This window comes from Rhinolophus sinicus, chromosome 6 (assembly GCF_057876585.1).
Source record: "Rhinolophus sinicus isolate RSI-liver-muscle chromosome 6, RSI-T2T, whole genome shotgun sequence".
NCBI classification, from domain to species: domain Eukaryota; kingdom Metazoa; phylum Chordata; class Mammalia; order Chiroptera; family Rhinolophidae; genus Rhinolophus; species Rhinolophus sinicus.
The window spans coordinates 36,375,775-36,400,955 of NC_142506.1; the positions used below are offsets into that span (position 1 = coordinate 36,375,775).

Below are 25,181 nucleotides of genomic sequence, written 5' to 3' on the forward strand. Positions count from 1 at the left end.
ACAGGGAATGCACAGCATGGAGTGTCGATGCCTAAGTGGGGTAAGGAGGGTACCCATGATAGGAGCAGCCCAGTATGAGGTGTCAGAGGCTGAATAGGGTGAGGGGGTATCCACGTGGGAGAGAGGCAGCAGTGGTGATAAGAGGTAGGTTACATACAGGAAACTGATCAAACAATTTCAACATATTAAAGCTAATGAGACCTAATCTTTCACTGTCAGAGAAGAAAGGAAGCCTATAGTATTGTTAGAATTGAAGGTATGAGCATGAAGTCATGGATTTCAACAGAAATAGGTGTAGAAGTTTGGATACAGATGTGTGTATGCATTTATGTACATACATATGTTCCCTAGATGTGTCTCGTGGAAGGGCCCAGGAGTAGTACTTTCCCCAAAGCAACAAGCACACCTAATGCCCATATCTTTGCTTCTAAGTACCACTCTCCACTAAAAGAAACCAGGGTTCTTTGGAGAAATAGCCAATTCCTGCGTTGGGGAAGGGAAAGTTCAAGGTAAGTCTAGAACACCCTTTGCAGCTAAGATGTCAAGGAGGACTCAAACAATGAAAATCTGTCAGTGGCCACAGAAGCCAGCTTACCACTGGCCAAACTAGGGAAAATTTGAGCATCAAAATAAACTATGAAAATAACGAGTGATAAAGTACAGTCCCTGGGATAGCAGCAACAGCATCACCTGGAAACTTGTTAGAAATACGAATTCTCAGGTCCCACCCCAAAACTATAGGATCAGGAACTCTGGAGATGAGGCCCAGCAGTCCATGTTTTAACAAGTCCTCCAAGAGATTCTCATGCACACTTAAGTTTGAGAACCACTGCACTAGGAAACCAAAATTCCATAAAAGAAACAAGTAAAATAAAAGTTTGATAGAAATAAGATGTCTACATAGTCTCCAAAATACCACCTCACAAAATATTGTAAAGAGAAAAAAGAGTAACTTTACAATGAAAAAGTCTGGGATACACCAGCTTAATCAACTGATCAAAGTGAACATAAATAACGGTACAAACTGAAATTGCACATCACCTGATGTGATAAGAAAACATCCTAACTTCTATGATACTCTTGTTACACTGATGTATACCCTGAATTTAATAATGAGGTAACATCAGACAAACCCCTACTGAGGGTCATTTGACAAAATCCCATTCTGTAAAATTTTATCTTTAAAAATATCAAGGTCATGAAAATCAAGGAATAAGTGAATTGCTGTTCCAATTCATTCTTTCCAACAGTAGCAGATACATTAGAAGCACTCAATAAATATTTATGGAATAAAAAGTTTGCCTTAAGCAGCTCTGGAACTTTATCTTCAAGTTATTATTAGAATGTTCCTATAAGAAAGCGTGATATACATAAAAAATCTAAACTTACAATTTTACCCTATTACTTTTATAACAGTTGATCTTAAGTCAGAATAGTTTATCTTGAGTCATTCTTTCTGACAGTAATTGAACTACAAAACCAAGTTATATTAAAGCAGCTTCCAATAACAGTAAACCATGTCTTTAGCATATGAAAGAATGTTTGTTTTCTGAACATGCCTGCAGTACAACTAAAAGTATAGTTTTACCCTACTGACTTGAAAGAAATGGCTGATGCGAACACATTGATGTTTTACTTGACTGGAAATCTTGCTAATGAGTTATCTAATTTATTATAAAATAGTTTCCAACTCTAATTCTGGAGGTAATTATTAATGATGTGTTCTGCATATCAATAATCAAGAGTCCTCATTAGACTCAGAAAACATAAGAGTAAATCTTTGTGGTTTTCTTAGATATGACATCAAAAGCACAAGCAACAAAAGAAAAAATTGGTAGACTTCATCGAAAGTACCCTTTTGTGCTTCAAACAATACCATCAAGAAAGTGAAAAGATAATTCACAGAATGGAAGAAAATACTTGTAAATCATGTATGTGATAAAAGTCTTGTATCCAGATTATATAAAGAATACTTACAACTCAATGATAAAAAGAAAACCTAATTTAAAAGTGGGCATAGGACATTTCTCCAATTAGATATGCAAATAACCAATAAGCACTTGAAAAGACCCTCAACATCATTAGCCACTAGGAAAATGCAAATCAAAACTACGAGATATTCTACATGTCCTAATCAAAGATAATTAAGTGTTGGGAAAGATGTGGAGAAATTGGAGCTCTCCTACATCGCTGGTGGGAAAGTAAATTGGTGCAGCCATTTTGGAAAAATTTGGCAGTCCCTCAAGAAGTTACATAGAGGTAACATATATAACCCAGCAATTCCACTCCTGGTATATACCCAAGAGGAATGAAAACATGTGTACATAAACATTGTACATGAATGTTCATAGCAATATTATTCATAATAGCCAAAGTGTAAACAATCCAAACATCAACTGATGAATAAATAAAATGTAGGACATCCATATAATTTGACAATAAAAAGAAGTACTCATGCATGCTACATGAATCTACCTTAAAGACATACTAAGTGAAAGAAGCCAGTCACCAAAGACCACATCATATGATTTCATTTGTGAAATGTCCAGATAAGGCAAATCTACAGCAATAGAAAGCAGATTGTTGCCTAGGGTCAGGGGATTGGAGAGTGCTAATGGGTGCAGGGTTTCTTTTGGGAGCGATGAAAATCTGGAAATGGTGGCGGTGGTTTTAGTGACTATACTACAAACCACTGAATTGTACACTTTATATGGGTGAATTGTATGATTCATAAATTATATCCCAATAAAGATGCTAAAAAATAAATAGTAAAGCATATATTTATAATTACCTCTAAACAATAAGGTGACAGAAGCATGCAGACATAAAATCTGATTGAAGTGGTACTTACTATACTTTTTTTCATAAACTTAGATAATACCATCAAAGCTTTACAGCAATCATTTTAACTAGTGTGAATAATTAAATACAATAACGGCTTGGATGGTAAAGACAAGATAGTGTTAGCAATATTAGCAACCAACTTTCTCTACCTTTCTATTCTTGATAAATTGATAGAACTATCAAGCCAAGCAATTCTACTGTTGCCAGTTTCTGTGTTTGCCAACTACTGAACTTAGAGTGGACACAAAGAGAAATACTGTTGGTTATATGGTTTAAAATTCTGCTTTCTACAGCTGAAATTTGGTATATGAGGTATATAGTTGTAAAAAAAATTTTCAAGTACAAAGTAATTTTTAAGAAATTGTGATTATATAAGGGAATGCCATCGATTTTTAAGAAATTAATTGATATATAAGGGAATGCTATTGATAATAACTGCAGTAGAAATGTACCTTTAAAAAGTTTAAAACACCCAACGCCAACACTAAAGCCTGACATAAGATACTCAATAAATGTTGAATGAATCTAAAATGATTTAGCTTTTTTTTTTTTTTTAAGATTTTATTGGGGAACAGTGTGTAATTCCAGGACTTTTTTCCAAGTTAAGTTGTTTTCCTTTCAATCTTAGTTGTGGAGGGTGCCATTCAGCTTCAAGTTGTTGTCCTTTCAGTCTTAGTTGTGGAGGGTGCAGCTCAGCTCCAGGTCCAGATGCCGTTGCTAGATGGGGGCACAGCCCACCATCCCTTGCGGGAGTCAAACCGGCAACCTTGTGGTTGAGAGGACATGCTCCAACCACGGCAGCTCAGCTCAAGGTGCCGTGTTCAATTTCAGTTGCAGGGGGCGCTGCCCACCATCCCTTACGGGACTCGAGGAATCGAACTGGCAACCTTGTGGTTGAGAGCCCGTGCTCTAACCAACTGAGCCATCCCGGAGGCAGCTCAGCTCAAGGTGCCATGTTCAATCTTAGTTGCAGGGGGCAGAGCCCACCATCCCTTGCAGGAGTCGAGGAATTGAACTGGCAACCTTGTGGTTGAGAGCCCACTGGCCCATGTGGGAATCCAACCGGCAGCCTTCGGAGTTAGGAACATGGAGCTCTAACCGCCTGAGCCACCGGGCCGGCCCTAAAATGATTTAGCTTTTAAAGAAACTTTAAAATTACTCTCAATAAACTGAAAAAAATTTCATGTATTTTCATCCTAGACTTCACTACTAAATTTTATTTATCTTGTAAAATGTATAGCAATCTAACACATGTGAACACGTAGATAGCTGCTAATATATTGTTTAAAGCTACAACATGTATTTGAGAACAAAATTACCATATCTGAGAGAAAGGAAACTGCAGCTAGCTTAAGTACTGGGACCTTTCAAGAATTATAAGGTATATAATAATACCTAAGAATTTCAGCATAAAAATGATAAAGATATATAAACAAATTACATTAATTATGGCCATTGTATGCACTTGACCCAAAGGCATGAATTCCTTCCTGTAATAAGGTGTATTCACCTTCATACTTTTCCTTGGCATCTACAGAATCTTTATGCCAATAGTTACCAATTTGGTTAATGCACTAGGAATCCAGTACAGTCCATGTAAATTTCATTCAAGAGAAACGGCATGAAAAATCAGCACCAAAATCATTTCAGCTTTATATATAATTAAGATTTACAAAAGCTTTAAAAATTATGGAAGAAAACACATCTTGGATTCTATTTGCATGTAAACTCCATGAAAAAGGAATTCTTGTTCGCTGCTCTACCCTGAGGGCCTAGAACAATGCGTGGCACACAGAAGGTACTCACAGCTGTTGAATGAAGGGAAAAATGCATAACCTCTCCATTACCTTAGCAAGAGGGAAAAAAATCTTCAAGTTACAATACGCATAAAACAGAAGGTAAGTAGTAAAGTATTTTTTATTGTTAAAAAAAAGTCAATACAGGTTGACAATGCAAATGTTATCGCAGAACATTCCCCCTTGGTTCCTGAATTTGCTTAGTTTCTATGTACCAGCAAGTCTCCATTAGCACTTCTCAGGTTTCATGGTCCTTTTCAGATATGTTCATTATATGATATATTGCTTGGACACAAAAGTCCTGATAGTAAAACAAACAAAAAAAACCTGTTGTGCTTTTCTTTCACATCTCCTACATGTCTCAGATGCTTTCACAATTTAACAGTCAAGCCAGTGCCTTAACCAAACCAAAGAATCCTCCAACACAAGTTACTGAATCAAACTTCTCATAACATATACAATATATCCAGATTTAAAGGTTTAAAAACAAAAGAATTTAGAATTTAAAACAATCTTTATAGACTGATTTTTTGTATCTGAAAGACTCGTTATTTGCAGCATACAAATGGAGAAAGTAGTGCAAAATGCATCAAGTTTTATATGATAAATAATATCAACCTAATGGCTGCCTCAAAAACAGAGTGAAAAATTACCACTTCTCAAAAGCAATCTAGACTGACTCAGTAAAGTTCACAATTTAGAAAGATCAATTGCTACTCTATTTCCACACGTTGCAAAATGAATTAGATAAACAATTGTTTTACAAAAATAGAAATATTGTTTGGGACTTTACAAAACTTTATAAAATATAACACTATATTTGTAAATCCAAGAGTTTCACACCGAAATAGACAATACTCCCATAGATATGAAGTCTAATCAAACTTAATTGGTCTGTCTTGACCATTCTTACATATTATTTCTTCCAAATCTCAGCTTAAGTAGATTTGTGCTCTACACCACAGGATTTTTATAACAGATTAATTTCAACAATTTTATAAGATTTTTACATTCTGGAAATAATATTACAGCAGATGAATTTATACCTACAAATGTCTTACTAAAAATAGAAACTAATGCAATGCAATTCTATATTTGATAAATTTCAAACCAAACTCTTAAGAATAACCTATTAATTTGAAATTTATATTTGACAATTATAATTTGGTAACTATAAAATGTAAAAATATAATCACAACTATTTTATGGAAAAATATTTATTCATCTAGATTGAAGAACCTCTAAATTTAGTTATTTGTAGTTATCAGATGACTAATATTTTCTAACTATACCCAATCATAAACACTCATTTTATCAGCTCAAAGAGCACCAGTGTATTTTTAAAACATACTATAAAGTGAGAAGGTAGGGACTTATTTTATGTAACAGCACTACAATAAGGCACCACTTGGCATATGAAAAAGCCAAAAAGTATTTCCAAATCATGTATTTGTATTATTGGTGTCTTAACCATCAGACAGAATGGTTAGAAAAAAAGCTAATAATATTAACTAACCACATTATACTCCTTTTTCCATCATTCTTTGCTTTTAGTTTTTCTACATAACAGAACATATAATAAACAAGATGATACATGATCTGTTAAATAAACATCTTTTCCCAACCTTCCAAGAAAATAATCTAGAATTAAACAAGAAACCAAAAATTTATCTGTTATACTTGTAATAGGCTATCCCCGTAGAAGAGTGGAGAGTTCTGGGGGAGAGAGGGAGTGGTGGCAGCAGTGGGGTTGCGAGGGATGATAATAGGACCTATTTTCTATAGAATATATTGAGGCACGAAGGTTAAAAGTTTCTCAGGCAAATTCATGGCTAGAGTAAAACTGAAAGAGAACTCAGAATTAATTCTACATTCCCCCCAAAGCTCATTTCTCAGATAGTCACAAAATTTTTTTAAATTTTGAAATATTTTAAATATTTCAAAATATGTCCTTAGTCACTGCTATCATCATCGTCATCATCATCAGATACATCATTTAAAGGAGACTTCAATGATTGACTGTAAGAGTCCGACCTAGTAGGCTGGCATGTGGCCATGTCCCCAGTAGAAAGAAGGTCATAGCAGAAGTCACAAATCCGCACAGGCTTAGAAGACTGACTGGGAAGAAGAAATCTCTTTTCAGAGCAGGGCCCACAGACAACAAAACCACATTTGCGGCAATGGTGACGACGATTAACAGGTGTGAATTTTGCTTTCTGACAACGCATACATACAGTTGCCTCAGAATCAGGAACCCAGACAGCAGCATGGTCATTACTGGGTGTCTTCCCACTTTTGGAGAGCAAATCAGTAACACATTTATTAATGTGATTCATCCATTCTGATTTCTCAGTGGCAGTGGCAGCATAAACAGCAAACGATTTAGTTGGTGTCTTGATAAGCCATCCATTCCTCAAGTCTCCCTCATCTTTGATGGAATCAATAGTGACATTTTCCAAGGGAATAATATGTTGTTTGTTATATTTTTTCTTCTGGATGACAATATTTCCATATACAAGAATATCATTAAATAAGAAAAACTGCCTTGCTTTGGGCTTTTTTCTGCACAACTTAGTCAATACTCCTTCTCCAATAAGAACCCGTCCAGGTATAGTTAAGGGTTGACCAGCTGCTCCAAAACAGTTTTCTACTATATTTATACGTCTGGTATTTGCTTCACTATTTGCCAAGCGATCCACCATGTTTTGCTAATAGCCTTTAAAAAAAAAAAGAAATAGAAAATTAGAACACAAGTTGTAAATTAAGAAATTATGTAACCTAAATTTTATCTAACAAATCGTTACTTTCACCCAAAAGGCAAAATTCTCCAAAATTGTTTCCCTCTAAGATAACCACTAGGCATACCAAAAGGGTTAACATTTCCCAATTTTTATAATCATCAGAAACATTTATTAACCATCTCCACATAGCACCATACCAGTTAGGTAGGTATTTATAAAAGTATAAAATTCTTACAGACATAAAGGAACAAACAATTGAACAATGACTATAAGTCATTTCTGCAAAATAATAAACCCAGTTCCATAAAAGTTAATCTCAGAGGGGTTCTGAACAAGAGGGTCAAATATTATACAGACTAAGAGAAATGACTATAATTTTTCTAATAAACTATTATATTGAGCTAAGGCCTTAATTCTCTTACATGGATTACCAGAACTCTTTCCCAACAAGTCTCCTTGTCTTTGGTCTTGCCCCTCAATCAGTCTTCAGGCAATGATCTCTTAAATGCAAACTTGACAATGCCATTACTCAATATGACTCCCGTTAACCTATAAAATGCAGAATCTTTAGCATGGCATTTAAGGCCTTTCATTATCTGCTTCTTGTTTATCTCCCCAGACTCATCATAGTCACTCTTCACCTCAGACTTTATGTTCTAAGAATATCCCACGACTTGTAGTCCATTTCATCCATGCATGTCTTCTTCCATGCTGTTGTATCCTTTACTACTTACTACCCCCCAGCTAACTCTTACTCATCTTTCAATATTCAGGTTAGCTTACCATATCTACTCCAAGAGCCCTTCCTTAAACCCTATTAGACTAAACACCTTTCTCTGTGTCCTTCATATTCTATGTACCTTCTAGCTTCAGTCCTCCCAAAGGACTGAAATCTGTTTCCTCCACAGGCTACAGTGGAACCTAAAAGGCAGAGACCATCCAATATCTATCTTTGAAACTCTGGCATAGCAAAGGTGCTCAAAAATGTTGACAAGAACATTTTGGCAATGTGCAAAAAAAACCAACCCATATTAATCTAATCTTAAACAATCGTAGATTTAATCTCTAGATCCATTACTGACTTCACTCAAGTCCCAGAGTCGTGCCCTATTTCAGACCTACTAACCTAGTACTACTATACTACAACCAAGTCATATTAAAGAGAAGAGGAGCATTTAAAGTTTAAAGACTAACAGCATAGTCTAAATTCCAGTGTTCGGCTCACAAACTGTTGATACTGTAACCCTTCTTGGTCTCCATTATAAAGGAAACAATTCTAATTATTTCTGAATTCTGTCTCACCCCAATCTTATAAGTCCTCTTGCCCTCCACAACAGTGGGTTTTGCCCTGAAAGTTGTTCCTAAGAATTAATATGATAATGCATGGCTCCAAACTACGATGCCTTCTCTTTCTATTTAAGGCAAATCTGCCAGCCAATTAAATAAAAGTCTACTATCCTATGCACAAGTGCATCATAGAAGAGGAAATAAAAACAGCTAATAAACACGAAAAGAGGTGCAACATCATTCATAATTAAAGAAATTATATTAAAACATTAGGATATTTTTTCATTTATCAGATTAACAAAAAAATTTAAATTTCCAAAGATACCATACTGAGGGTATAGGGAAACAGGCACCCTCATAACTATAGAAAATATGTGTACCCACTGATCCATATTTAACCAAAAGAAATTTCACTCAAGTACATAAAAATATGTGCATGGATATTCAACACAGCACTGTTTATAACAGGAAAAAAATATCGGAAAGGTCCAAATGTCCATCAACAGGAATTGGTTGAACAATTTATGATACACCCTGAATAAGGTGCTGGATATCTGTTAAGAATGAGTTCTAAATATAGCAATATGGGGAAATACTCAAAACATTTAGGTGTGGAAAAAACTGAACATCATTATGTCATTTTTGTTTTAAATATATACCATATTTCATCAAATCTAAGATGCTTCACATTTTAAGAAACATCCTCATTTTATGTGCCACCAAAAAAGAAAAATGCTGCCCGTTAAATCATGGCATACCCTTTATTATATGAATCACAATTTCAGACATAAAATATAGTAAAACAATGTTCATCTTTAGACTCAATGAAATATGGTATAAATGCATAATCATAGACACTTGTAAATATGTAAGCACACGTACAGAAAATAAAATTAGAAAACTATGCACCATAAAACCAATAATGGTTATTTATCTCTGGGAAGTACAATTATGGGTAATTTTTCATACTTTATATTCAAACATTCAACAAGTGTTAATTCTGTTAGGCACTAATTTAAGTGCAGGAAGAAAAATGAATGACACAGGCAAGGTCCCCGCTCTTCAAGGCTTCCATCCTAGTTGGGGGAGGGGCAAACAGAAAACAAAATCAAGAACCAAGTAGTAATTAATGTTATGATTTTTTAAAGTGATTTTTAAAAAAATGAACTGAAAACTACTCAGATTGGATGGTTAGGGAAGGCCTTTCTTAAATGGTACTATTTTAGCTGATAAGAAAGAACTAGACATGCAGACATGAGGGGTGGGGAGAGTGAGAATATTCCAGGCAAAAGAAATAACTGCAAAGGTCCAAAGGCAGAAAAGAGGTTGGTTGGTACTTTTATAGAACTGAAAGTATCTATTCCCATCTGAATCAACTGCTGATTCTACTCATTTGGACAATTATTAATCAGCTCATATGCAATGTAAATAGGTTTCCTTATTATTGCTACTACTGGAATTAATACCACCACAAATTTGTGCAGTGCTTTTCACATGTATTATATTCTGATTTTAACTGTCTCAAACTCCTGTGAAGTAACTAAAGAAGTTTTTATTACCTCCCCAAGATGTATCTAATAATATTAATTGAAATGTGAGCTGAAGGAGGAACTAAGGCAAAACAGCCTGGAATTAACTCTATTCACTGGGAGCCCAAGTTAGGAGCTGAGCTCTTTGCATGCATTACCGTCTATTTCCTAGTCAGGGTAGCCTTATAATTATATACTATTAGCTCCATGTTATAGATATGTAAACAGAGACAAAGGAAGTTAAGTAACTTGCCCAAAAAGAACTAGGGCTAAAATCTGATTCCTTTATGCTGTTACTAGTTTATTACAGTATGCTAATTATTCCCTAAGGCTCCATTAATTCCACAAGAACTAAGAAACCTATTGCTAACCTCTGAACCTTCACTGCAAACCCTAAAAATACTGAAGATAAGAGGATACAATCTTAAGTAAACAACCTGAAATGACAGGTTTTCATGATTTAGCCAGTCTCCCGATAATGTTTCATTGTTCAAATTTTGCAATATATTATTAAGCCTGAATCTGTTCATAAATCCTTCCCCCATTTAAGAATGATTCAACGTAAGAGAAATCTGGGGCATTATTAACTGTTATTTGGCTACAATAGCTTTCAAACTCTGACATTGACCCACATAAGAAATATATCTTATACTGGCAAGAATGTAAGGTTGGGGGTGGGGGTACAGTGAGGGAAGGGGTGAATGGGTGGAGGTTATCAAAAGGGAAATTAATGCACCACTTTTAGTTGGATTATTGCTTGATAACCCCAGGCAATAAACTGGTAAACTGGATTAGGGCTCTACCCTTTAAGTAGGGTCTCTGGGCCTTCTCCCAAAGCCCAAATCAAAATTTACCCCCAGCACACTGAGATGCCCCAAGCAGTTAAGAATGTCAAAGACTTTTGTGAGAGTGCTAGAATACAAGATTACCAGACCTAGCCAAAGATTTGCATATCTTACTCAGTGAGCCACAATAAAGAGGAAACAGAAGACAACTATAAAAGTGGCCCAATAGGAGCTGTCTACTTTTCTGAGGAAGGAATACTAGTGAATATAGGAAGAGCTAGGAAGAAAGTTTCCCACCCTCTGCCAGCGATAACTTCTTTAGGACAGATTCCAAGAAGTAAAATTACTGGGTCAAAAGGCATGAATGCTTAAGGCTTTTGCTATCTTTTACAAAATTTCCATTCTGAAAGGTAACACCCATTTACCAAGCAGCACAATCACTGTACCTATCCCATCATTTCAGGGAGTATTTTTCTTTAAAAATTTAGACAAACGGGATTTTTTAAATGGTATCTCATTTTATTCATATAATTCACTTCTCTTTTATTCATTCTATTTATTTATTCAACAATTATATATTGAACACTTTCTACATGCCAGATATTATTCTTTTCCTCTCAGAGCTTACAGGAGGAGAAAGACAATAAGAAAGTAAACAAATAGGTGATTCTGAAAGGTTAAGTGCAAAGAGGAAATCAGCAGGGTGCCAAGATACAGGGAAAAGGTTAATTTACTGAGTACACTTCTGTGACTTTAAGTGAAACCAATTTTATCATAAACAAGAATTTAATTCCTAGGACATTAATCTCATCAACATTGTAACGAAATGCACCTGCTATAGTTCAAAAAGGCCCCACTGAGGTGGTTCTACTGTGTTTCCCCGACAATAAGACCTAGCCGGACAATCATCCCTAATGCGTTTTTTGGAGCAAGAATACAAGACCCGGTCTTATTTTACTATAAGACCTATGAGACCGGTTCTTATATAAGACCGGTCCTTATATTAATTTTTGCTCCAAAAGACGCATTAGAGCTGATGGTCCAGCTAGGTCTCATTTTCGAGGAAACACAGTCTATACTGGGTCTTAAAGTATGAGGAGTCAGCCAGTCATACAAAGGTAACTAACACTATGGACAAAGGTCCTAAGACAGTAAAGAATAGTACTTTCAATTTAATTGAATTTTTTATTTCATAGCTATTAGTAAGGTCAACCACTTTCTAATGTGTTTAATAGCCACTTATATTTCTAAGATTATTATTTAAGGGTTATTAATCTGTACGACTGCTTTACATATAAAGGCTATTAACCATTTATTTCTTTGCTTTTCCTCCTATATTAACCTATAATTTTGTTTATGGTGTTTGACAGAGGCAGTTTTACTTCTTAAGTAGTTAAACTTATAGATCTTTTCTTCTGTGATGTTCTTCCATTACTCTTAAGCTTCCCTTATCCAGATCTCAGATACACCTATTTATTATCTATGTCTTATGATATGAATTTCACATTTAATTCTTCTATCCATCTGAAACTTACTCTGGCATAGGTAAAAATTCCTTTTTTCTTTTCAAATATTTGCATTACAAAAGAACTAATTAACTGGTCCAGATTCATTAAGCACTATATATGACCTCAAGTTTTCGCACTTGTAAATGGAAATAATAATAGCAGTTATGCCAGGGAAAGGATTAATGAGATAATGCACATAAAGGATTAAATGAGATAATGCATATAAAATGTTCAGCAAGTAGTGAACAAGGGTAGCTCTTATTAAAAGTATTAATAATCGAACCTAATTATTTAGCATAATAAATTGTATATATTCTAACATCTGCTTCTGGGCTGTCTAGTCTAATACATTAATCTGTTTTGTAATTCTTGTGTCAGTACCATGCACCTGGTAGAACTAGTCTAGACTGTCCTCCATTACTTAACCTTTCAAAACTGTTTTTACCTAATCTCTTTTCTCAGGAAGAAGTCTACTAAGAACAATGGTTCTCAACCTTAGCTGAACACTGGGAACACAGGGAAGTGTTCGTCTTCATTATACCAGAAAAAAATAGCCATCCCAATTTACTATCTGGGTCCAAATTACCCTTTTTATCTATTTTTAATATTATAAGCCATTTTATGACTAATTTACAGAAATAATAAAGGGATAGCAAAAAATATATCTTTAAGAGCAATCTAAATATAAAACTTTAAACATATAATTTCATATTTCTCTTGTATTGAAGGTACATATATCCAAAATAGCAGCACCCTTTGAACGCAACTAACTGCTCATAAGCTATCATGCATGAACCAGTAATACAATTAACCTTGAACAACGCAGAGGTTGGAGCACCAATCCCCTGCACAGTCAAAAATCAGCATATAACTTTTGACTCCCCAAAAGCTTAAGTTGTTGCTCAGTATCCAAGGGGGACTGGTTTCAGGACCCCCACAGATCCCAAAATCCGTGGATGCTCAAGTCCCTTATATAAAATGTCATAGATCAATGCATTTGAAGACTCCCAACCTCACACTGAAAACAGTACAGGTTATTTATTGAAAAAAAATAAATCTATGTATAAGTGGACACAGCAGTTTAAACCCATGTTGTTCAAGGGTCAACTTATTTCCATTTCTGTCTTTAGGAATATTGTTTACTTATTAATTCTGAGTTTGAGAAAACTCACCTAGAAAATCATCATCTGAAGACTCAGTCTATGAGATTTCACTTATAATGATTCACCACCATTAGTTTAAGTACTGCTGTTTCTTTGCACTCATCTTCTGACTTGTCTGTTTTGAAATGTCTACCTTTGCCAATTTTTTCTTTCCCATTAAAGATGGAAAATTGAAAATGAAGAAATCTAAATTCTCAAATATATTAAATGAAAGCCTGAAACAAAAAGACTAAGAAGGATATCTCCAAATTGCTTTTTTAACTTCTTGAAGATGATGAAATGCTTTGGACAATGCAATAATATAACTGAAAAATGATGCAAGAGCGATGACTTACTTCATTATCGCATCACCATCCAGGCAATTACATTACTCTTGCACTTTCTTTTTGGTTAAATAATTCCTAAGAATGAAAGAGCAAAATGCTTCAAGATATAGGAAAAGCAAGATCACTAAGATCCCACAATATATCTTAGATTTATACATGTCCAATTAACCCATGGTAATTGCAAGTTAGAATGAGTTTTATTCTATTTTTTAAAAAATAACAAATTTCCTTTTTGTTTTGAAGATCTCTAAAAAATAATAAAAGTTATAACACACCAATTACTACAAATAATTAAAACTGCTTAAAACAGAAATTCAAAAACCAATATTGAAACCAATGGACTCTGATAATAAATATAAAGGTTTAAGCTGATACCTAGAGTCCTCCACCAGATATTCTGATTTTATTGGTCTGGGGTATGTGGTATATGGTCTGGGCACTGGAATATTTTAAAACTCTCCAGGTAATTCTAATGTGCAGCTAAGGTTTAGAACCATTTTTCAATTACAATGAATAAAGGAAAGAATAAGCAAAATCCACTGAACTTTTGATGGAACTTACATTACACCCATAAATCAATTTGGAATAAATTAACACCTTTATAGTTTTGAGTGTTCCTAGTCAGGTTGACAGTGTCTCTTCTCAAGGTTTCAAATCTTCTTTTATGGCCCAGTTAAATTTGTAGGTTTCTTCTCACAAGAGTGTTACATTTTGTAAGTAGGTTCCCAGATATTTTATACTTTTTGTTGCTATTTTGAATCTAATCTCTTTCCACATTATATTTTTTAATTAACTTGTTACTATTAATAAGAAAACTATTGACATTTCTGGTTTGTTTTTTTCTTCTTCACAGGACTCTATAAATTCTAAGTTTTCCAATTGACTTCCTTTGTTTTCTTTTCCAGCAAATAGTGTCTGGAAGTCTTAATTCATAGTTAAAGATGTAACAAACACAGCAAAAGCACCCCCCACCCCACCCCCCAAATCTCTTAACTTTCATAAAGCCAGCTTTATACATCAATTTTTAAAAAATTAAACAATCTAAAGTTTCAAGTTATTTCCTTCACAACTGTAGACAAGAACTGCATTTGAATTGTCCATGTTCCACCCTAGTCTTTTAGTAACATCTTGTTTCTAAAGTAGTATATTATTCAGTGGAGTGTCTACCACCTGTTAAAAATGTAATGCTAGAAGAGGTGAAAATTCTTTTTAAAAAGAGAAAGAATACTTTTTACAATTGAGAAGAGAGCCCAACTGTCACAAAATACTATGGCCCAGTTCTTCTTCCTGAAAATCAATACTCCTTATCTCATCCTTGAAGGTGAATTTAAAACAAAAAATCAATTAATTTCTTACATGTACCCATGACATCTGGTATCAGTGAGCTTTAGTATTCAACTGTGCATTATACTGGAAAAACTAATGAACTATGAACCACAAGAGCTGGATTCTAATCTCAGCTCAGGCACTGAATAGATTTCACACAAATGACAGGAGGAGAGGAAAAAAGGGAGAAGAGGAGGGGGAGGAGGAGGAGAAGCAGCAGCAGCAAGCCTTACTTGCCTACAATTAATTTTTAATCAACTTTTTACTGTCTTAATAGGAATCAAGATTTTAAAATCCGTATTACTGATGAATTGAGACTTCTTAGAAAATGTAAAAGGAAAGGGAGCAACAAAGTGGAGAAAGAGGTAAAAACAAACAGTAACAATCAGAAGTACACCCTTCCTGGGTACTTTAAAAGTGGGGAAAGAAGAGGTAAAACCAAACAGTAAAAGACTATCAGAGGTACACCCTTCCTGGGTACTGTGTTTCCCCAAAAATAAGACCTAGCCCGACCATCAGCTCTAATGCGTCTTTTAGAGCAAAAATTAATATAAGACCCGGTATTATATTATATTATATTATATCCAGTCTTACATTATATTAAAATAAGACCAGGTCTTATATTAATTTTTGCTCCAAAAGACGCATTAGAGCTGATGGTTCCGCTAGGTCTTATTTTTGGGGAAACACAATAATTATGTAAGTATTAGAGCAAATGACACCCTCTCCTAATGCATCTAAGTCAAATGAACAATCATTCTGAGTGCTCAGGACAAGACAGTTCTTAATTTCAAAAATTCTATAGTTTAGTAAGCACGATAATAATCAGGGAATTCTAGGCAAGACTTTCAATAACATAGTAGGATAATAAAGAAAAAATACTTGAAAGTTCAGCAAATTAAATTTGGAATTTTAGTAAATTTTACTTATTCCATTGATGAGACAAAATTATTTCCTCCCCTTTCCACTAGGATTTTGGCCACTGTAGCAAATCAACCATACAACATGCATTGTAGAAATTAACAGTGATAAAGGAACGCTGTTACCAAGTTCATTTCTTAGGGGGGAAAAAAAGCTTTTATATTTTAATTTTAAATTCATGTAAAGCTGGACTGAGAAGAACTGAAACTTCAAATTTTGAATCACATTTAGAGAGAATACATAGTAATTTTTAAAAAATCTCTCCAAAAAAACAAATGTGCCTATTACTGAAAACTAGATTAACATGCATTACTCTAGTCTTAGACAAGAAAGGAAAAACTAACATTTACTCAACACCTACACATGTGCTAAGCACGTCCATATTTTACTATTTTGTTAAATAATTTCAAATTTGTTAAGTGATCCATTTTACAAAAAAGTAAATTGAGTCATGGGCTAGTTCAGCAATTTTCCCATGGTCTCACAGCTAGTTTTTGTAAAAATGCATGTATGCTCTTTCCATTATATTTTGCTACCTCAGAAATAAATATTCTAGAACCAGTTCACTCGTGGACTTTATTATGTATTTTGGGAAAACCATTGATAAAATGAGAAAAAAAATAAACATATGGTAATAAGTACAAAATATGCTCAAAATGATTCTTCAAATACTGAAGGAAATGAGAGTAAAGCTGTGATTAACTTAGGGTGTCAGTACAGGCAGTTTCAAATAGGTTAGGCTTGATAGAGAAACTCACCAGTTCTTCTTACTAAAGTATTTTAGAACATTTCTTACTGAGTATTTAAGAACAACTAAGCCATAGTTGAGGATTTAAGAAAATTAATTTGGAAAACCAGAAGAGCCACATTGGGAGTTACAAAAGGTCTTTCTTTAGAGAAGGGAAGAATATGAACCTCAAGTTTTAAACAAGTCCTCTCTAGTACCACACAATGCAAGATTAATATTTTTTTCTTCCCCCATTCTTCTACCTCTTCCCCCCCACCCCACTCTGGTTCAAGCCGTTGTTTCTCAGTCTAGTTGTGTAGGAAACAGCTCCCTGGCCCATGCTGGTATTATGAGCCTTGCATTCTCCCAGCTGAGGCAGTCAGTGGGCCGCTCATGGCAGCCCACGGTGAGCTGTTGTTCACACTCTTAGCAGTAGAAGGCGCAGTTCACTGGCCCATGTGGGAATCGAACCAGCGTCCTCGGCATTAGGAGCATGGCGCTACAACCACTTGGACCACCGGGTTGGCCCAAGACTAATAGTCTTTAACTACAACTATGATCATGTAACTCTCTATTGGAAAACCAAAGCTTCCCTGGCCAAATTAAATCCCAAATTCTTAACCTGGTATTCAATACCCTACATAGTCCAGCCCTAGCCTGGCCCAGTCTCTTTCCAGTTTTACCTCTTTCTATACTTTCTCTTTGTTATAGTCAAACCAGATTACTAGCTATTCCCCAGAATATGCTCTAGGCTTCCCACCTTACCTCTCTGAGCTTAGTATGTCCTCCCTCCTTTGCTATTTTGAAATCCTACCAGTCCTCCAAAATGCAGTCAGTTCAGTAGCCTCATAGCCAGATATTGTTTTATCTTTAAATCCTCACACAACTTCATGGCATTTACATTCTATTATGCTTTATAAAGATTTGTGTACCTGCTTATTGCCAACAGATCTAAAGGTTCCTGAAAACAGTATTATTTCCTACAACTTTGTATTCCCAACAGCACCTACAAAAATGCTTGCATATACATGCCATCAATGTGCACTGAGCTGAAAGACCAGCAGTTAAAAGTGGCAGCAGCTTCTCCACTGCTGGAGTTGGACAAAACTCAAACACTTTATTTTTGATGTCTATACTAATCTTCACAGAAAACAGGAACCACACCCCCCACACACACATCAACTGCTTCATTAGACACACAGATTTTAAATTTGCAAAGGTCTGGCCCATTTAACTATAGTATCTAATTATAAATCCTAAGTATTTAGCATGGCACATCTTGTTTTTAAGAAAGGCTCAATCTCATGATAATATATAAAAATGATTTCTTCTTCTCTAGCCAAAAAGCGCGGCTGTTAAGTTAGCAAATAAAAAACGATGATGTGTGCATATTTTCATTATCAACAAAATTCAGATAAAAATTGCATCATTTCAAAAAGTATTTGTACAGGGGCCATATAGTGCTGACAGCTATAAGAAACCATTGTGTAATACCTGAAAAATAAAGCTGGCAAAGCTTAAATGAAATACTACTGTAGAACTGGTTATCCCATCACATCCCTAACAAATTTTCTTTAGTATTTTTCAAAGCAGTTACAATCTGCTCACTACATTCAAGGCTTTATGTTTTGTGTTAGAGAGAAAAACGAATGAACCAGACACTGGGAATTAAGACACGTATCACAAGATTTTAATACAAAGCACAATGAGATAAGTACTATTATAAAAGTATTAACAAAGTGGTAAGGAAGCTAAAAAAGGAAAAGGTGAAGGGACAGCTAAGAGAATGTAGCATTTGAATACTTGAAAAACGTTGTTAACAATAAGTGAAACTTCAAAGGCAAAAATTGTTAAGTAAAGGCACAAAGCTCTGCAAGTAAAAATGTGTTAAGAAAAACGTGACGTGTAGCTGCAGTTGAGGCTATAGGGAATTATTTAGTAGAAAACCAGGGGAGAAAAAAGTAAGATGAGATCTTGTTGGTTCCTGAGAGTTCTTTCTGAAGCTTTGGAAGGAGTGGCCTGATTTGATCTGAATATTTCTAAGATAACTGCAGAAACAATGAAAGATAAACTGAGAAGGGAGAGACTGAAAGCAGAATACAGTTGAAAAATTATTGAAAAGGTGGGAGGGAGTTTAGATTAGAGTCTTTAGTTTGCAACAGGAAAAGAAAGAATAGGTCAGATTCAGAATTTCCATAACTAGATGTGGAAGAGTAAAACTGAAATTAAATCCCCAGGTTTCAATTTAAGCAATATGGAAGTTAGTAAAATCAGTAATAATTTTCAATGACTTTAAAGTAGTAAACATTTATTGGCCATTTACTCTTTTACAAAGTAGGATTAAAAGATAGAAGCACTCAAAACTAACCATCTTTGTGAAGGAGAAAGACGGCTATATTCCCAAGTTTATACATACAAGTACATACAGAGGGTACCAAAAAAAATGTATACACATTTTAAGAAAGGAAAAAACCGTATTAAAATTGTAATAATCAACACATACTGGTAACAAAAGATGAACTCAAGTCATGTGTATACTTTTTTTTGGCACCTCCCCCCCATATAATTCATGTATTATACATTAAAGTGTGTTTCTGTTGGAAAGAGTATTACAGAAGTGACTGATAAGGAAAAAACAAAACAAGAAAAGGGTTTGGTTCCCATGTAGTGTCATGGACCGAGGAATATGATTAACTCAAATGTGTGGACTCAAAGTTTAAGAGAGCAGAGGAAAAACAAACCGAGAATGTATATTTTTTAATTTAAAAAAGTAAAAAAAGTGATGCAGCCTAGGGCCAAAAGTTTTAGTTGGGAGGTAATTTTGACCAGGCAGAACTAGATCTAGGAACAACTGTTAAACGACTAGAAGTTCAAGCTGGGCCTTATAGCAAAAGCAGTAGGTCAGACTGTTTGGGGGAAAGGAAAAGGGAGAGTGGATGATGATATATAAACACATTCCCCAGAGAAGAAAGAGTTGAATCCAAGCTGGAAGAGGCAGAACCAGGAATAAGTATAGCAGTAGAACAGAAATTTGGTAAGATGGGGAACGGCCAAACAGCAAAGGAAAGCAAGCATCAGATTGAAGAGTTTAGATTTTATTGTATAGGCAACGGGAAAACAAAGATTTTTAAATAGGAAAATATTAATTAGTACAAAGAAGCAGTACACTAGAGAGACTACAGAAGAAGTAAAATTGAAGGAAAAAATAATAATCAGAAAGGTATCACAACAATCTCTATGTGAAAGGTAACGAAAGCCTGAGCCACAATAAATGACAACAGAAATAAAAAGAGGAAGATAGAAGTTAAGAGGTCACTGAGGTACAACAGATAAGATTTAGGAACCAACTGAATATGTGGATAAAAAGTGAGTATAAGATGACTTCAAAGGTTTAAGTATAAGTCATCGGTCAGATGCTAGTTTTGTTTCAGGAGGCAGAAGAAATCAGTTTGGAACATATTTCTCTTGTAGTACCTGCAGGGCATCTACAAGGCAGGCATTTGTCAGACAAATAGAAACGCCAGGATGAACAGGGAACTCCAGGACAGAAAAAGATTTAGTGGTCATCCAAGTGGAGATTCCTACTGATGCTGTGAAAAAGAGAGAGGGCAGAGGACTAAAGTTTGAGGAACATCTAGTTTAGAAAGTAGGAGGAGAAGCAAGAGAAGAGAGAAGGGGAGATAAGCGAGCACAAAGCACTTTTTCAACATTGTTTCACAAGTCTCAGAGACTAAATAACCTTACTATGCCAAAAGGTCAAATAAACAGTGAAATACATGAAAAAAAAAAAAACGAAAAATAATAGTAATGTATAATAAAATATTTCAGAAAGCACTGTCCTTTGACCATGCAATTTTTAACCACAGAAATTTCTCCTGAGAAATAAACTATTGGGTGGAGAGCTGTATATAAAAAGTTTTCCCTCTGGCATTAATTCTAAGAGTGAAAAACAGAACCTAAATTTCTAGCCATGAAGAGGAAAGGCTAAATATAACATGAAAATATCAAATATCGTAAGAGAAAACATTTTACCACATAAAAATTTTAAACTTCAACATCAAGGGGGAAGGAAAGCATTAAAGAAAAATATTTGCAACATATGACAAAGGGTCGATATTTTTAATATATAAAGAGTTCCGGTAAATCAATTAAAAAGGGGGGAATAGCCCAAAAGAAAAAGGGGTAAGATACAAATGGCAATTCCAAAAACTGTTAAATGAGGCAATATATTAAATAAAGGTTTCTAAACAGTATAAACACTTTTTTCAGACTGCAAAGATACACACCAAAAATTTAGTACTGGTTATATCTATGTACTAGGGTGAAGTATTTTGATACTGCCTAATTTTATAATGCTCACATAGTCTCGCATAGACAAAAAAGCTTTTTAAATAAGTAACAAAATGCAAAGAAGAATGTGTAGAAAAATATGTGTAATAAGCAAATACAAAGTTATAGGTACAATTAATCAAAATATGAACAAATACAAAAATCATTTTGATTTTTCCCCAACTATTGTTTAAATGAAACAAATATAAAGAATTAAGCATAGTTCCCCTTATGAAAATTGAAAGAAAAAGTTGATGCAAAGAAGAAAACAGAAAATTCACATCATGAAATTATTTTAGAAGGAAGATCATCTACTGAAAGTCAAGCGTTTCAAGATTGGGGGTAGCAACCTGAATTAAAGTGGAAAAGCTATAGAAAAAGAAGTTAACTTTGGGAGAAAAGGATTAGAAAGCAACTAAGCACACAGACACAGGTAACTGGAAAACAAGTACTTAACAGTCACCCGTTGTGATTTTCAGGGTGCTAGGCAGGAACAGAAGTAGAAAAGTAAATGGTGATATTTACAAGTTGAGAATTGATCAGTTATAAACAGCAAAGATCAAGACCACTCTATTAATTCATTAATGTAACTTACTGCATATCATACACCAGGAACTTCCATCAACACCTTAGTAAATCCTCACCACACTGTGAGGCAAATATTTGTGTCCATTTCACAAATGAGTCCAGTGAAGCTTAGAGAAGTGAAGGGATTTGTTCAATAGTCACAAGCTAAAAGGGAAGAGAGCCAGGATTCAGGTTTGTGTTTTGGTTCAAATCCACCCTACACGCAACTTGCTTTCTCCAGCACTCACAGCAACTACCTGCACGTCTTCTATTCTCTTCCCAGGACCTCCCAAATTGAGCACACCAGTTTGTGGTTATGGATTCATTGAAGAGAAAGATACCAGGGGTGGGGGCATAGAATTAACCCCAAATGCTATAGTATTAGGTTGGTGCAAAAGTAATTGCGGTTTTTGCAATTATTTTTAACCTTTCCCCTTTGGCGCAGTTCAAAGTGGCCCGTGCAGGGATCGAACCACCAACCTTGGTGTTAGTAGCAACATGCTAACCAACTCAGCCAACCGGCAGCCCTATTTTTAACCTTTTAAACCACAATTACTTTGCACCAACCTAGTAATTTCATTAAAGAATTACAGAAACACCTTCACTATAGAGGTTTTGCAACTTATAAAATAGCACTCTGAAAGTGTATCTATGAAGTACATTTTATTCCCTTAAGCCAACATGCACATTGCTATTAAGCATGCAGCTGGTGTAGAAAGTTCGTTCTCAGAGACAAATTTATCCATAGAAAAGAAATTTTTATATGCTTTCTATTCAGCAAGGCATTCTAAAATAAAGTTTTAAGACAATTCTGACAAAACAACTGAGATTTGCTCTATCAAAGAGCTTAAATGTATAAACTTGCCTCAGAATGTTTAGGCATTAACTCTATTTCCATCCAGCACAAATAAATTCAATCATACTCTAAGATCATGATTATTAAATTATGATTATCTTTTTGTTGAACCATGGCTTCTTCTTTGTTGATTATACTTCAGTCCATCCTCTACTTGGAAATTTCATAAACATTCAAGTTCTGTATTCCCAGGCCAAATTTGAGTTATCAAGGTAAATTCTCAAAAAAAAAAAAAAAAAGAACATTTAAGTACTATGCTCACGGAAATTGCAATTTAATATGAAATTCGTAAAATATATTTACTAGGAACATGTGTACTCATCCATTCATACATTTCCTGGACATCTGCTATGCTCTCACCACACTGGGGATAAAGAATCAAATCAGACCCACAAAGCATGATGTAAAGGAGGTGCCATGACAGGTCAATGTAATATTTATGAGGATGCCATGGGATAAGTGAATTATTCTTTGGGATAATAGGTGTGTGGGGTTAAGGAGAAAAGGGCAGAAAAGGCTTCAAAGGCTTAAATGAATATTATTTTTAAGAGGAAAAATTTCAGTACAAGAACCCTTGTTAATCAGCTCTCTAGGAAATAAGTATTTATACCGAGCAACTAAATTAAAATAAGAAAGAGCAGTGAAGACACAGGAAACATGGTAGTCAGGAATGCGTTATGCGCCCTACAAAGTTATGAAAAATGAGAAGGCTTCAGAGTCCTAAGACCTAAGTTAAATACCAGTTTGGCTGCTAGATTTGTGAAGTTAGTTAAGTCACCTCATTTATAGATAATTCTTCATCCAGAAAAACAAATATGTATAATGGCATTTACTTGACAGTGAAGCAAAACAAAAGGGAATTTAAAAAAGAAAATTAGCAATCAAATATTTTTACCTATAGATTAAGAAATTCTTCGACACGTTTTCGGATTTATCTTATTTGTGGTTGAGTCCTGTCAGTTAATTTAAAAGAATTCTAACGCTAAGATACTTTTATTTAAAAAAAAATTGCAATTCGCATTCATTTATTGGGGTAAGTCAAGCTGAATCTTTTTTAATGCCTTGGTCAGTACAAGTTTTATTTTTTGAGGCGATTACATGTGCTTTACAAATAAGTAACTTAAAGTAACTTAATACCATTCACCACCTCCAGTGCTGTCAGGACCAGAAGAGATTAAAAATAGAAGCCTTCGTTAATACTGAATTAATCTGAGGACCCCATAAACTACCAGAATACAGAATAAAGTAAACGCTCAAAACATGGTAGGCATGCATCTTTAAGGAACCAAAGTGGGGTGGGGGGGGGTCAAGATCACTTCACCTTGTTCTCAACAGAACAACACATGCCTTCAAGTCTCTCAGTCTACGTTCCTGTCTAAATCTTTCTTTAATGAGCCTCTTCAGTCACGTACAAGAAGGCATTTATCAATTTACATACTTTGTGAGTCCATGAATTACAGAAAGGACTTATCCACAACCTTAACACTATTACTTCCAGAGTACACACAAGTTGCTATCATGTACCAAGAGCACACATGTTATTCAAGCAACACGAGCAGCAAGCGGTCGACCTTCAATAAAATTTTTAAAAGGAAAAACATATTTGGTAAAAGACCACAAAACTTTAAAAGACGCCAAATAAATATTGTGTAAGAGCCATCGCTTCTATCAGAGCAAATTCTGCGATTCCATTTTTTGCCCCAGGTCACATAAAAATATGCTGTTTAAGTTACAACGTCCCTAACGCCCAGACTCCGAAAACTTTTGGAGAGAAAGATGTTGGGGCCCTAAAAAGTCCTGGCCACAACTGGGACCAGGGTCCCTCAAGCCGCGCACATTCTAACCCGACCTCGGGGCTCCCTTGGCGTGTCCGCCCGGCCACCGCCCCGCGAACCAGCCACAAATTGGCGCTGACCCTTCCGGCGGCCCTCGAGCCTGGCGGCGGCCGCATCCTGCCGGGAGCGCGACCCACTCTGACAGACCGCCGGCTGGCCCCAGCACGAGGGGAGAGGCCTGGGAGCGCCCCGTTTCTCACAGACCCCAACATGGCGTCCGCCGCCGCCGCCCGCGACGACGACACCTCCCCGCGCTGCGGACGGCCTGGAGACCACGCGGAGAAGCGCCGAAAAGTTTCGCTTCTCTTCTCCCGGCCCGCCAGGGGCCGGCGGACAACTAACTCGGGCTTCTCTTACCCGGCCGGGCGCGGGCGGCGGCGAAAATCCGACTTCTCCTCGTCCCGGGGGCCGAGCGCGGACTCTGCCCACTCCCCTGCCCCGGCCTCCCAGGGTGTGTGCGGCCAGTAGCCCCGGGCAGCTGGCGCGATCCGGGCGTGGCGGGCGGGCAGCCGGCGCTGCCGCTCGCAGGTGGCACCCCCGCCCCTCCAGTCGAACCCCACCACCGCAGCCTAGACTGGCCTCTCCCCTGCGCGCGCAGAAGCGCGCCGCCGCCCACACTCCAGGCGCGAGTGCGCGGGCAC

The 25,181-nt window shown here is 35.9% G+C and overlaps 1 protein-coding gene across 7 annotated transcripts; it reads right to left on the bottom strand.

Moving 5' to 3' along the window:
* Positions 1–4,743: 4,743 nt before the first annotated feature.
* On the bottom strand, positions 4,744–25,181 carry PLEKHF2 (pleckstrin homology and FYVE domain containing 2). Of its 7 annotated transcripts, XM_074316343.2 has the most exons (5): positions 24,898–25,181; positions 22,715–22,924; positions 21,878–22,014; positions 13,989–14,054; positions 4,744–7,356 (listed from the first exon to the last, which is right to left on the bottom strand). In XM_074316343.2, the coding sequence occupies exon 5, from the start codon at positions 7,340–7,342 to the stop codon at positions 6,593–6,595; it is 750 nt and encodes a 249-aa protein (XP_074172444.1). In that variant the 5' UTR covers positions 7,343–7,356; positions 13,989–14,054; positions 21,878–22,014; positions 22,715–22,924; positions 24,898–25,181; the 3' UTR covers positions 4,744–6,592. The 7 variants fall into 7 exon arrangements, with proteins under 7 accessions (XP_074172444.1, XP_074172443.1, XP_074172447.1 ...); XM_074316342.2 differs by lacking the exon at positions 13,989–14,054 and having other exon boundaries at positions 24,898–25,180; XM_074316346.2 differs by lacking the exons at positions 21,878–22,014; positions 22,715–22,924.

Coding starts and splice junctions, on each gene's coding strand:
- PLEKHF2 (XM_074316346.2), bottom strand. CDS start 7,342: ATGGTGGATCGCTTGGCAAATAGTGAAGCAAATACCAGACGTATAAAT.